Here is a 12,935-nt window from a genome sequence, read left to right as displayed (position 1 = left end):
TGGCATGGATGCGCCCGTGTTGGGCTAGTTTGCCATGCCTGCCCTGTGGCCTTTTCGATAAAATATCATTTTGAATTCCTTTTGTTTTTTTGCTTTATGACTCTTCACCATGCTAAATAGTACAAGATTGTGAATGAGCTGAGTGTTGTTCGGTAAAAACAAGTTTCTTTTAAAACCGTGTTTTTCAACATTTGGTTTTCTTTCTGAAAACGTGTTTTTTTCAACATTTGTTTTCCTTTCGGTTAAGTGCGCTTTCCTTTATTACATTAGCAAAACTTCGTGAGCAGTTTTGTTTGTAAAAAATATATATTTAGGCACTATAAACATGCCTATGAATCATGAATGGGCTGGAGTTGCTGCGAGTCATTCTGGCCAAGCAAGAGTGAGCAGCTCTGCACATCCATTTAAGGCATTGACAAGGAAGCATGGAGTGAGATGTGAGATGGGACAAGCTATCCAAATGTAAGCATATGTAAAGGTAATGGCTAATGTTGTTGGTCCATCAACAATAGTTGCAGCCTCGAAAAAGTATGGAAGAGCCGTGTTCTTTAAAGAGCAGGTTTTGGGTCGCTGATGACTTCGCGTGATTCGAAGGTTGTAAGCACATTAATACACGTGGGGTATTGATTTTCTTACATTTGAAACTCAAAATGTGCTAAAATTAACTTTTAAGTCAAAACTTTTCTCGGTGTTCGAAAAACAGACCGGAAGTTACCGAAGATGCTATGACGACACGTTCTCCGAAAACTACGTGAACATCGGAAACAGCGTGTGAACAATGGTGAGATGCGAATCGGAGAGTGATTTCAGCGGTGATGAAATCGAGTGTTTTCATTCCGATATTGCCGAGGACGAGTCGGAGGATGATGGGAATTTATACTATGGAGTTTCTGGCCCTGAGCCATATAAATTTGAGCCACTTGCAAGTGCCAGAAAACGGCCTATTTCGTGTACAAGTGGCAGGACTGACTGTCCGGCAGTTCACACTGATAGACTCCACCAGACAGATTGGTTTGTAGATTTTCATTTTCTTGTTCGATGTATAAAATAATGTAAAGTTTGATTCGTCTGTGACTTGATATAATAATTATTTTTAACCCCCTAGTAGCCTGGTGTTGGCTCAGTGGTTAGGGTGGTGGCTTGGGATCCTCGGGTCCTGAGTTCAAGCCCCGTCGGCCGCTGCATTAATACACCAGGGAGTTGACTCAGCCTGTCATCCTTCTGAGGTCGGCGAAATGAGTACCAGTTCCAGTGTGTGTACTGGTAGAGGGGCACTGCATCAGCGACACAGTCGCGCTTCAATAAATGATAGCTACCCCGGCAGCTAAGCTGCCATATGACCACCACCAACCCTCTCGTCACTCAAGAGTCAGAAATAGAATGAATCTATAATGGACCCTTGTATAAAGAATTCGTTCTTAAACTCTTTTTACATGAAGGTTATATTGTACAGTACTTAAGATGATTGAACAGTCATTGTATCTGGATGTGCTCCATCATTCTCCTTGCAACACTGAAGTTATTGCCAAGTCCTCTTCGACATCTTGTGTAGCATTTGTGGAGCTACCTGTGCAAAAGAGGCCACGACCGCAGCACGCAATTCTTCAAAAAAAAAATTATATTGCGGTTTGTCAACACTTTCTACTTGATGAAGCCCCACAAAGAGTTGGCTGGAGTCATGAGATCTGGACTACGTGGTGGCCACATTAGAGGAAATGATGATGTTGGTGATCCGCATCTACAGAAATCCATCGTTGAGGGACGTTTTTATTGAGATAGTCATGAATATGCAATGCAAAATGCACAAGTGTGCCTCTTGTTGAAAACAGACACTTTCAGATAGTCCTACAGTAATAAGTCATTGTACCAAACACTTTCTTAAGATATGCTTGTAATCTACGCTGTAGACTATCAAAAAATAGAGGTCAAATAAATGTCATTCTTACCCATATCATCTTGTGTCGAAGGTGATGCTCCAATTCCAATGTGAAATCTAGCTTGTCCTTCGACCAGAACACCACATTTTGTGCTGTGAGCTTCGATATATGACACATTCATCCAAAAACAACACTTTTCCTCAAGACAGGGCAATCGGGAAAGGGTTAAGCAAGACATCACATGATGCAGATTGCCAATCCATGTCGGCATCACTCTGTTCATTCACAAATTATGAATGCCAGGGTTTCAACTGAAGATCATTTTCATGCGAGTTTGGGTAGTGGCCCACGGTAGACCAAGTTCACAGGCTCCCTTTTTTGTTAACTTTCTCGGTGACCGGTCAACAAATGCCAACGCAGCAATGCATGCGTTTCTTCTTGTTACCGGTCATGGACTACACTTCTTGTCCTTCACACTTCCTGTTTCAAAACCATTTTCCCCCCACTTTAACAATGTCTACTTTGGTGGAGAAGATTTTTCAAAGTGCTCCGCAAAAACTGTCTGCTCTTGAGCAATTGTTTGGTTTGTGTGTGCCCTTTCATGCACCCAAACGCAAGCAACCAACCGCTCTTTGACACTGTAACTTATGTCCGCTATGCCGTCTAACTTCCGACTAACTCCTGCGTCAGTGAGTCAGTGTTGGCACATACCACATGGGGGAGGGCAGAGAGAACGGAGTGGGGGGGGGGGGAGAGACAGGGATGTGTGAGAAATTTAGCAGGAGTAAAGTGACTTTCAGGCCACCCTGTCCAATACAGGACTTTTGAAATGACGTAAAGTGACTTTCAGGCCACCCTGTCCAATACAGGACTTTTGAAATGACGTAATCTACCCCAGAATGCTCGGTGTACTTGCATAGAAAGCTCTAGAAATAAGTGTGTTTGGGGAACCCTAAAATATTTCGTATTAACGAGACAAAGATTCTTACCTAAAATGGCTCACAAAGCTTCTAAAAGAATCCAAAAATACTTGGAAAAGTATTTGAAAGAAAAGGGGTGTGCCTCTGCACAACAAAAGAGTTGGAGAACTTTCTCAGCTCACCCAAAGAATTGAGATCTTGCAACGACCCACATTGCAAAACTCCTGATGTTTGATGGTGAATTGCCATGAATTGACAGGGGGGCTCCACCAAAACCCACGATGGATCGCTGCCAGTGAATGGACTTTGAACCTTGTGGGAGTGCCTCCTGTGAACATGGGAGGCTTGGTGATTATTTTGTGGACATAGTCAGGCTCATGGAAGAGCTAGCTAGTACACAGAACAAATCAGGATGGAACAGACAAAAACAGGACACAAACGGAAGAGCAGAGAGGCACACAAAAGGAGCATTAGAGATATGGGATAAACACCAACAGCAGAGTTGAAGGCCAAGATAGAGGAAGAATTGGACAAACAATGGTGGTCAGGAGGAATGGGGGGCAGGAGAGGATTCATGGGGAAGACAAGATGGATACAGAAGGAAACTCCAAGGAGGGAAAACTGGAAATTTGGAAGGAGGTGGGATTTGGGGGGGGAGGGGGAGTGTAGGGGGTTAACAAGGGTTGAAAAGATCATCGTTTTGGATTGGGTACAATCTGAAATTGTGATGAACAGCTGTTGTGAACACATGGAGGGAAGAGTGAGATTGAAGAGGATGCAGAAATTGATTCTGTAGGTGAGGGAAAAAATGAATAAATGAGTGGAGGTGTGCAGCGATCCTGTATTCAGGTAGTTTCACCATCAGAGGGTTGATGGTGGACCATGTGAGCCCTGGAAAGATCTGGGGGGGGGGGGATTGGTGTACATCAATCCACGGTAAGAGCAGAGGGTGCAACAACAGCAAGCAGGCAATAGAAGACAGAAAGACCATCAACCTGACTGTGATTACGAAAAGATAAGCCCATAAACACCTTCATCATGGGAGATTCCAACAATCTTAAAGGCCTTGGTTTCCACAGTGTGAAACTGAACAAGATGTGAGGCAGGCAAGCCAACCCAGAGGGGAGAGTAGAACTCCATCAATCTGTGGATGAAGGCCTTGTAGGTGGATAGGAGTTCAGGTGTGCCAAACAAGGACTTTGTATGACAGAAGATGCCCAGTCAGGGGTTGGCTCTGGGGGCCAACTTTGAATTGTGGTTTGCCCAAGAAAGATCATGGCTGATAGCAATGGTCAGGAGTTTGAGTGACTGAACTGTTACAGGAGTCTGATTGTTAAGAGCCAGGAGTCTGAACAATCAAGAGGATTGTTAGGAAAGTAGATAGGAGGTTTTCCAGATGGTCCTTTCAAAGAGAGAGCATGAGAGTGTGATACTCGTCAGGATTGAAAGACATATACCAAGTGTTGGACCAGCTTATGATTTTTTTCAATATCTAAAGAGAGGGAAGAGGCTGCAGCCTGCCTGTCTGAAGGATGAGGGATGTCACAGCAGAGGGTGGAGTCATCAGCAAACCGATAAAGGGGAATTTTCAGAGATAAGGGAAAGGAATAAGTTCTGTCACATATCATACATCGATTTATTGTCTCTAAATAATAATCTTTTTTTTGGAAACAATGTTGAGGCTTGTAGGAGACGTAACACACAGAACGTACAACAAGGAGAGAAGGAGATCAGAGGGGTGGGAAAGGGAAGGACAAAACAGTGAGGAACAGAGACATTAAGAGGTCTATGGAAGGGAGAGGGATGGGTTGGGGTACACAGGTAAACAAGATGGACACTACAGGTACTTTCAGGTCCTTACATGACAGGGACTTTCAGGAAGAAAAGCAGGGAATTTAAAAGAGGTGGGGTTTGGGGTGGATTAATGGGGGTAGAAAAGATCGTGGTTTTGGATGGAGGAAGATTAGAGGTGGTGGTGAACAGCTGTTTTGAAGGCCTGGAGGGAAGAGTGATATTGAACAGAGTGTGGGAGTTTGTTTCAAAGGCAAGGGAAAGGAGGAATGAAAGAGTGAAGGTGCCGTTATATAATGTCAATTTACATGTGGAGATACCCAGGAATAGTTGTTATGTATTATCTGGCTGTTTAGGCCCACCTGATTCGAAATACTTGCTGCACAATTGCGAGTGTTTATTCAGCGTCTAGTTTTCTCTCCTCACCATGGCGATCCACTTGCCTCTCCTTTTCCAACTTTGGGGAAGCTAATAGAATGAAACACCTGGGTTTCCAGATCTATTTGAGCATCATCCTGCCACGTAGCAGGCCATAACACCTAATATTATTTGCAGCCATGGCTTCACTCCTGGATAAGTTGAGGCAAACAATATTTTGGGAAACTTTTGCCACCCCTCCTAATTCAGGGAAAGGAGTACGGTTTATAAATAGGATTACCTAGTCATGTGGAAATCTACTGAAAGCAGTTGATTCTAAGTTTCCAACCAGAAGTGACATGTGATCCGACATATTAATATAGAGTTGGGTTAGGAGCTGTTTGATGCCACAGGTTGAGAGAGATGCAGTGAGCTGAGAGAGTTGCAGTAGAGCAAGCGCCATTGCCTACTTTCATCACCGGATTCCCCTTTGAAGAAGATGACAGAAAGGAATTGGTTAAATGAAGAAGAAAATAGAATTTAAAAGTAAGAAGTGGCAAAGAAGAAGAAATGCACAAAGCAAGAAAGACGATAGGAAGAACCCCTCCACACATGACCTTGTATTGCTCATTTGCATTGGTACATAAAATAAATGACTGTAAACCAAACCCAGTTGTAGTTGGCAGCTAAATATATAATTTATTACATCTTTCCTCATGTGTTCTCATCACACAACACCTTATTTCGCCATCACAGGTGTTAGGAGCAGTTTTCTCATCTGCCTCTGACTGTCATCGTGGTCTTCACCTCTGTAAGTGAGGAAAAAGGTGGGGGTTTGACTCAAGTCAAAAGCTGGAAGAAATATTTGGAGGCCTCCATTGAACTCAGCTGATCCATTTTTAACACAGCATGTGTACAGTATGTGTCCTACTTTACTTGATGTGCAGAGGTTACACACATGACAGTTTTGGCCAAAATCAGGGGTAGTGGATATACAATTGATTGTTTCACTATGTTCCCATTGCTGTATACCAACATTTTAGGTATCATTATAAAGGATTTAGGGTTGGCTACAAGTTGGTGGGAAATTTTGTTTTTATGGGGTCACTGAGTGCAGATTTAGGGGTCAAAGTTCATGCTCAGAAGGGGTAGTTGAAAATCTAGGGGTCTTGGGTCTAAATAGCCTTGCTGTAACCAAACCAATGAACACAAATTAATCAAAATGACACAAATTTAAGAGAGCTATAGGATAAAGTCTTAAATAATCAAAGGATGTTAGATGGGTCCACAGGTTTTCGGATTAACCTCTTAGTGTCTTTGAGCAGAATCGCAAGATTGGCAAAAATTGAGTTTTTTCATAATAGTAGTTCTGCACAACCTCATGATCAAAACAGGAGTAAATGTTGAGAAAATGTATAAATTGATAAATTTCAACCGATTTCACTATTTGCTTGCATATTATATAAACCCCTTCTGGATTTTTCACATTAACCCTTTGTGTTCATTTACTAACTCCACCAATCCCCAGGTTATTAAAAAATCATGAAATATTTTCAATGTAACTCAAGCCCTAACATATACATGTAGCTGAGAAAGAAGTTACACTTGATTCACATACCTTTGTTACATAAATTAATCCTTCATATACATTGTCAATTAACACTTTATGTCAACACCGTAACATTGACAATATCATGCTCATACAATATCGAGGATTATTTGCAGGGTGGTGATGAAAGATTTTCAGAATAAACAAGTTTACTCATTCAAAGACCTTGTGACTGTGTGCATAATGACTATTCCGTTTGTTGTCATTGTCGGTACAACTTACATGCATGTACATGAACATGCACGTGAAAACTCACTTATTCAGCTATTTCCCTGACACAAAATTCGAAACACCACTCGATCTTCGTAACCACAGAAGGCTGTTACAACACCACGAAATTCCAATTGGTATTTTCACACACTTTACATCATACCAATGTTAGGCTATAGTTATGATGATAAAAGACTGATGATGAATCGGAGTACGAGATGTCCACGTCCATGTTCATAAAATGTCATCATTATCCTCTTCAGCAAGTACACACAGTAGTGGATGTCCGCACTAGTTACAAGCCATGGTACATGAGACTTATCCTCTACCCCTGGTATCATGGTCTAACTTGAGGTTGAAAGGCAATAGCACAAATGTATCACATTTTGGGTATGTGGATTTCTATTGGGCATAAAATGTAGTGACTGGAAACATTATCTTGCCAGAAAAAAATCATAAAACTCTCAGCAGACATAACAATTAAATACATGGTGGAGGCCTGATGGGCTTCCATAGATTCCATTAAAAAAAATCTTCATCACCATAATCCTGTACACAAGGACTTGCAAATTTATGGTTGCGTCACTTCAGTTTTCACTTCATGGATTTCTAGGTCAGCTGCCTAATCAATATCCTCATGTGTCATGAGTTATCATATTATATAGAGTAAGTAGGCTTGCTTGTTTGGCTCCCATGGCATAAAATGGACAAGATGCGTGCCTACCAGCCGGCATGCGGTGGCTTGCATCATGCATAAAAAAATCCATCGAACCCAAGACTTTCTTGTGTTTGCCTTTGTGAACTAATTACCTGACATGAAGGGATCAAACTTGTTCCACGATTGAGTAACATCATTTCAATACAATTTTTCACATTGTTTCAGGATGCAATGGCTTTAAATTATTTTGAATTTTCCTGTTGTTGACAAAATGGATAATGGTCTTGAGGAGAATATTTACACCTCCAATTAGTGAAGAACTCTTTCATTTTAAAGTATGGTGCCTCATTAGGGACAGCCATTTGTTTAATTTCCCATTGTGGGGGAAAAGTGTAACGTGTAAAGGTGTAAAAAAAAAAAAAACACCTTTAGCCTATTTTTGGTTGATTTAGCTGTTACTACAATTAATACAAAATGTTCAGGGTTTAACATACAAGCCACCAAACAATGTGAATCAACTTGGAACTTCGTTTACATTCTATTTGTGTCAAAGGACTCGAGTAACACTGAAAATCTTTTCTGATTTTTCAATAACCTCGGGATTGGCAAAAGTTAGTAAATAAACACAAAGGGTTAATGTGAAAAATCCAGAAGGGCTTAATATAATATGCAAGTAAAGAGTGAAATAGCTTGAAATTTATCAATTCATACATTTTATCAACATTTACTCCTGTTTTGATCATCATTGGGTTGTGTCGAACTACGATTATGAAAAAGTCAATTTTTGCCAATTTTGCGATTTTGCTCAAAGACACTAAGGGGTTAATCCCAAAACCTGTGGACCCATTGAGATGTATCAGTAGTTTATGATAATGCATGCATACATGGGTGCACCAGGGCGTGGTTAAGATTGTCATGTGACCCACCCATGTTCCGATGCGGTGCTGTGCTGTGCTGTGCCCGTGTCCGGATTAAACCTGTTGTTTGCACGTCAGAGCCTTCATCCTTGTCTATCGAGTCCATTCAAGTGGCGACGAGGATGTCTTCATGCATCGGCATATTGCAAGAATACACAGTGGAGGATGATTGGGAAGAGGATACCGATTGTCTGAAGCAGTACATCGTGGGAAACAAAATGGACACCGATGAAGACGCTGAAAGACGGCGAGCTGTATTACTGACTGTATGCGGCACCCCGACGTAGAGCCTCACCAAAGATCTTCTTGCCCCAGCCAAACCTTCTGACAAGTCATATGAAGAGCTCGTCAATCTCGTGAAAAGACATTATCAACCCAAACAGGGTAAGATCGTCTCGAGATATAAACTTTATACCCACCATCGTCAAAATGGTCAGTCAGCATAAGAGTTCATGGCTGATTTACGCCGACTCGCCAAACATTGTGAGTTTACAGATAAACTCGAAGAGATGTCACGTGATTTCTTTATAGTCAGGAGGCCCAATGCAGAATAGTGTACGACCCTGCTGATTCCGTGTTAGAATAGTGCAACAGGTGTAAATTGACTATCCAGACACACAGAAACGTGAATCAACTTGTTGCCAACTCTGGATATGGATAGTATGGCCGCCATGACAGTTTACAAAATGGTCGCCATTAAATACACTTTTCGTCATATTTCAGCCACAAATTGACATGAAATTACAAAATTAGGGTCGATTTCCATGTTTTTGAGCATGCCTGAGCTGATGGGAGTATAGAAAAAAACATTGCTCCATCCATTTTCTAAAAATAATATGACTTGTTTTTCACTATATTATTTTTAAAGAAATGTTCAGGCTCGAATTAGAATGTCTGATTATACAAACCACAATCAATGAATTTTACAACTTTGCTATAAAATGAACCTAAACTACATAACTGTGTGTTTTTCTGTTACCCAGGACTAACTGAAAAATGAAAGCCGCAAGATTTCTCACAGGGGGTTCAAGGGATCGAGAAGAAGAAGAGCATGTAGACTGGAATAAATGCTTTATTTGCCAGGACAGTTCAAAAACTAGCAAGTCAACGCCACTTCGAAAGACTACAATCGTTGGTGTGAAAACTGTAGCTGAATGTTGCAAAGAAAGAGAGAAATATAATGACGCTAAATATGTTGACTCATTCTCAAGAATCAGAAAATATTCTGTACCGGAGCACGTCGAAAAGATTCAATGGCACAAATTCTGCTATAGTGACTTTACTCACGCACAAAAAATAGACAGACTGAAGTCAAGGATTCAGCCACAATCTGTGACTTACACAGAAGAGATACCCACAACATCAGGTTCCTCAGAGAAATACCATGTCCCAAAGTCACTAAGATCCACGCACAGCGCTATGGATTGGTCAAAATGCGCTTTCTGCCAGACTGACATTCCTGGAAAAGCTGGTGTCCTGACAAATGTTGAATTTGATCACACATCATCCAGGATGCTGAGTTTGGCCCAATTTGACCCCACCATGCATCACAGGTTTGCAGGTGTTTCAGACTTGATGGCAGCTGAAGGTAAATATCACCTCAAGTGTTATGTTTCTTTTCGCAGAAAGTATAAAAAGGAGAGTGGAGAGAAAAACCAGTCTCCTGAAAGCATCTGTTTCAGAAATGTGATGAACCAGCTTGAGAAAGAGCTGCAGAAGGGACATGTGTTTGCCCTGAAAAACATCTGGGAACACTACAGCATGCTGTTATTGAATGATTTTGGAATTGAGGCTGGAGCCTACAAAAGCTACAATTTCAAGCAGAAAGTGGAGGTTCACTTTGGTAGTGACAAGGTGACATTCGTGCAGCCATTGGATGTCACAAAACCCCTCATAGTTGCGTCCTCAACTGTGACAAAGTTTGCCATGAGAACCGCCGTGAATGATTTATCTGAAGAAGGTGAAAGTTCTGAAGAAGATGAATTGGCCCAGTGCAGTCTGCCTCATCATGAGAACGAAATCCTTAGCTGGATCTTCAGAGTGGGCATAAAGATTTACAGTGACGTAAAACACTCTCCAGGGCATAGCATTATCGGTGGACTGAACACAGAAAATGCAGAGCGAATTGTACCTGAAACCCTGTACATGCTTGTAAAGCTTCTTTGTGGTGGTGACAGCACTGACAAGATGGACAATGAAGAAGCGGATGAGACAGATACCAAGAACAAAGTTCTGAGCATCTGCCAAGACATTATTCATGTGGCTTCAGGAGGCAAAAAACTGACCCCCAAACACCTGGGCCTTGGCCGTGCTCTTCAAGAGAAGAGCCTTGGAATCTGAACCACATCTACCTGCACCTGAGAACTGTGGGTGGGAACAGGTCATCAAAGATGGCAACGAGACATTTCAGCCGCGACTCATGACTGCACAGCCTATTACTGCTTACTGTGTAGAACTGACGACATGCAAATGCCGTGGGTCATGCTCAACTCGACGGTGCAAATGTACACGGAATGGACTGCCTTGCACGAAAGCATGTGGATGCAAAGCCCTTTGTAGGAACCCGTTCAGTGTACAAGCCGATCAATAGCTCTGAAAATTGTACTTGGGTGTTCTCACAACACTTTTCTCTTCTGCAAAGCAACGTAATTTTGTGTTAGAAAGAATCTGACAGCTGTTGAAATAACCTTTGACTGACTGTAAACCCATCTCCATCAATAGTGCTAAACATTTTCTTTTTCACATTTGTTGCTCGTATGTGCATTTTCAATTTCGTCTTTAAGTTGTCAATTATGTGAAAAGTTGTGATCCAGTACAAAAATAAAGCACAAAATAGTGTTCCTCGTGTCAGATTACATAGTATTTCACAATCATGACAAATTTCTGGCTAGTACAATTTGCAGTAAGAAAAAGACTAAATCTGATGGCAGCCATTTTGATTACTGTCATGGCGGCCATAATATTCAGATGCAGACTTGGCAACAAGTGGAACTAGACTTGGTCATGCCGAGACTCTTCAAAAACACCAGTTGCACCATTCTAACATGAAATCATCAGCGAACCTATTTTCTAGGCTAGCTACAGATTTTGGCTTCTAGACTATTATAATAGGCATCAGTGACGACTCAATTCTGTGGAAACTCCTTTCTGACTCCGACCCCAATTTGGCTCAAGTCATGAAAATAGCCACTGCGTGTATGCAAACTGCTGAGAGCCTGCGTGTGATCTCTAACAAGTCAAAAGTTATCTAGCAGGACCCATCGGTTAGCGAGGTAACCTTTGGCTACAATTAAAAGTGTTTTAGCAAGCCACCAAATTCACCTTCACCTCCTGACATTTCTGAATCTACCCGCAAAGTTGGGGTAACTTGTTGGCGTTGTGGTGGTAATCATCAAGCTTTCCAATATCGGTACAGGAATTATACCTGTGACAACTGTGATTGGCGGGGACACTTGAAGTGTCGTTGTTCTCGATCCAAGTCGAATAACTTGTCTCCTGCTTATCACATTGGGGTGAACCCTGATGCAGCGGACGATAAGTCACAGAGTACAGCCTGCAGCCGAGAGTCAAGTGAGGAACTTTATGAGGGTTTCTCTGTTGGAACAAAGAGCTCCGATGCTCCAATTATAGTTGATGTAACAATCGATAAGATCCCGGTGAGGATGGAAGTTGAATCCGGCGCTTCCAGATCAATTATGAGTGAGAGCAAGTTCACCTCCATCTACCCTCCAAGAAAGGCTCCTGCACTCTGGCCTGTATCTACTGACTTGAGAACATACACCAAGGAGGTGGTTCCTGTAGTTGTGTCAGCTAATGTAACTGTAGGATACCACTCATGTCCTACCACTACTGATAGTGCGTGGAGAAGGACCAACCCTCTTAGGCCGAGATTGGTTACAAATAATCAGACTTAATTGGAGTGACGTGAACAGTCTCCAACTCTGATGTTGGATATGATGCTGTGCTCAACAAGTACCCTGGCCTGTTCAGCAATGGTGTTGGCACCTTTACAGAGCCCAAAGTGAGGATTCATGTTTCTGCAGATGCTCAGCCATTTTTTCACAAGGCTCGACCTGTGCCCTACATGATGCGATCAATGATCGAATGTGAGCTTGACCGCCTGCAGAGTGAGGGCATCATCTCACCAGTCGAGTACTCTGACTGGGCAGCACCTACCGTTCCAATACTCAAAGCAGATGGAACAGTGCGCATTTGTGGGGACTACAAAACGATGATCAACCGCTATTCAAAGCTGGATGGCTACCCTTTGCCCAAAGCAGAGGATCTGTTCACCACTCTCATGGGTGTTAGACATTCACTAAGCTTGACTTGACCAAGGCCGATGCTCAAATGGAACTGGATGATGATTCCAAGCCATATACATGCATCAGCACTCATTGAGGACTCAACATGTAGAACAGATTTGGCATTTGGCATATGCTCTGCTGCACCAATCTTCCAATGCAAGATGGAGACATGATTGAAAACTGTACCAAAGACAGTCGTATTCCAGGATGACATACTAGTGACTGGCAACTCACAGCATGAACACCTTGAGAACCTAAACTAAGTCCCCAATCGGCTGTCACAAGCTGA

General features: G+C 42.1%; 1 protein-coding gene across 3 annotated transcripts; it reads left to right on the top strand.

Moving 5' to 3' along the window:
• The first annotated feature begins 676 nt into the window (after positions 1–676).
• LOC147027724 (uncharacterized) lies at positions 677–11,377 on the top strand. 3 transcript variants are annotated; one of them, XM_085877283.1, is made up of 4 exons: positions 677–781; positions 5,702–5,772; positions 8,418–8,723; positions 9,323–11,377. In XM_085877283.1, exon 4 carries the CDS (start codon positions 9,336–9,338, stop codon positions 10,677–10,679), a length of 1,344 nt encoding a protein of 447 aa, XP_085733409.1. In that variant the 5' UTR covers positions 677–781; positions 5,702–5,772; positions 8,418–8,723; positions 9,323–9,335; the 3' UTR covers positions 10,680–11,377. The 3 variants fall into 3 exon arrangements, with proteins under 3 accessions (XP_085733409.1, XP_085733408.1, XP_085733407.1); XM_085877282.1 differs by having other exon boundaries at positions 5,702–5,863; XM_085877281.1 differs by having other exon boundaries at positions 5,702–8,723.
• Positions 11,378–12,935: the final 1,558 nt, after the last annotated feature.

This window comes from Eptatretus burgeri, chromosome 4 (genome assembly GCF_056783735.1).
Source record: "Eptatretus burgeri isolate ZD-2024b chromosome 4, Ebu_testis_v1, whole genome shotgun sequence".
Lineage (NCBI taxonomy): Eukaryota > Metazoa > Chordata > Myxini > Myxiniformes > Myxinidae > Eptatretus > Eptatretus burgeri.
Note: the sequence above shows the minus strand (reverse complement) of the source record. Positions and strands in the feature narration are given on the sequence as shown.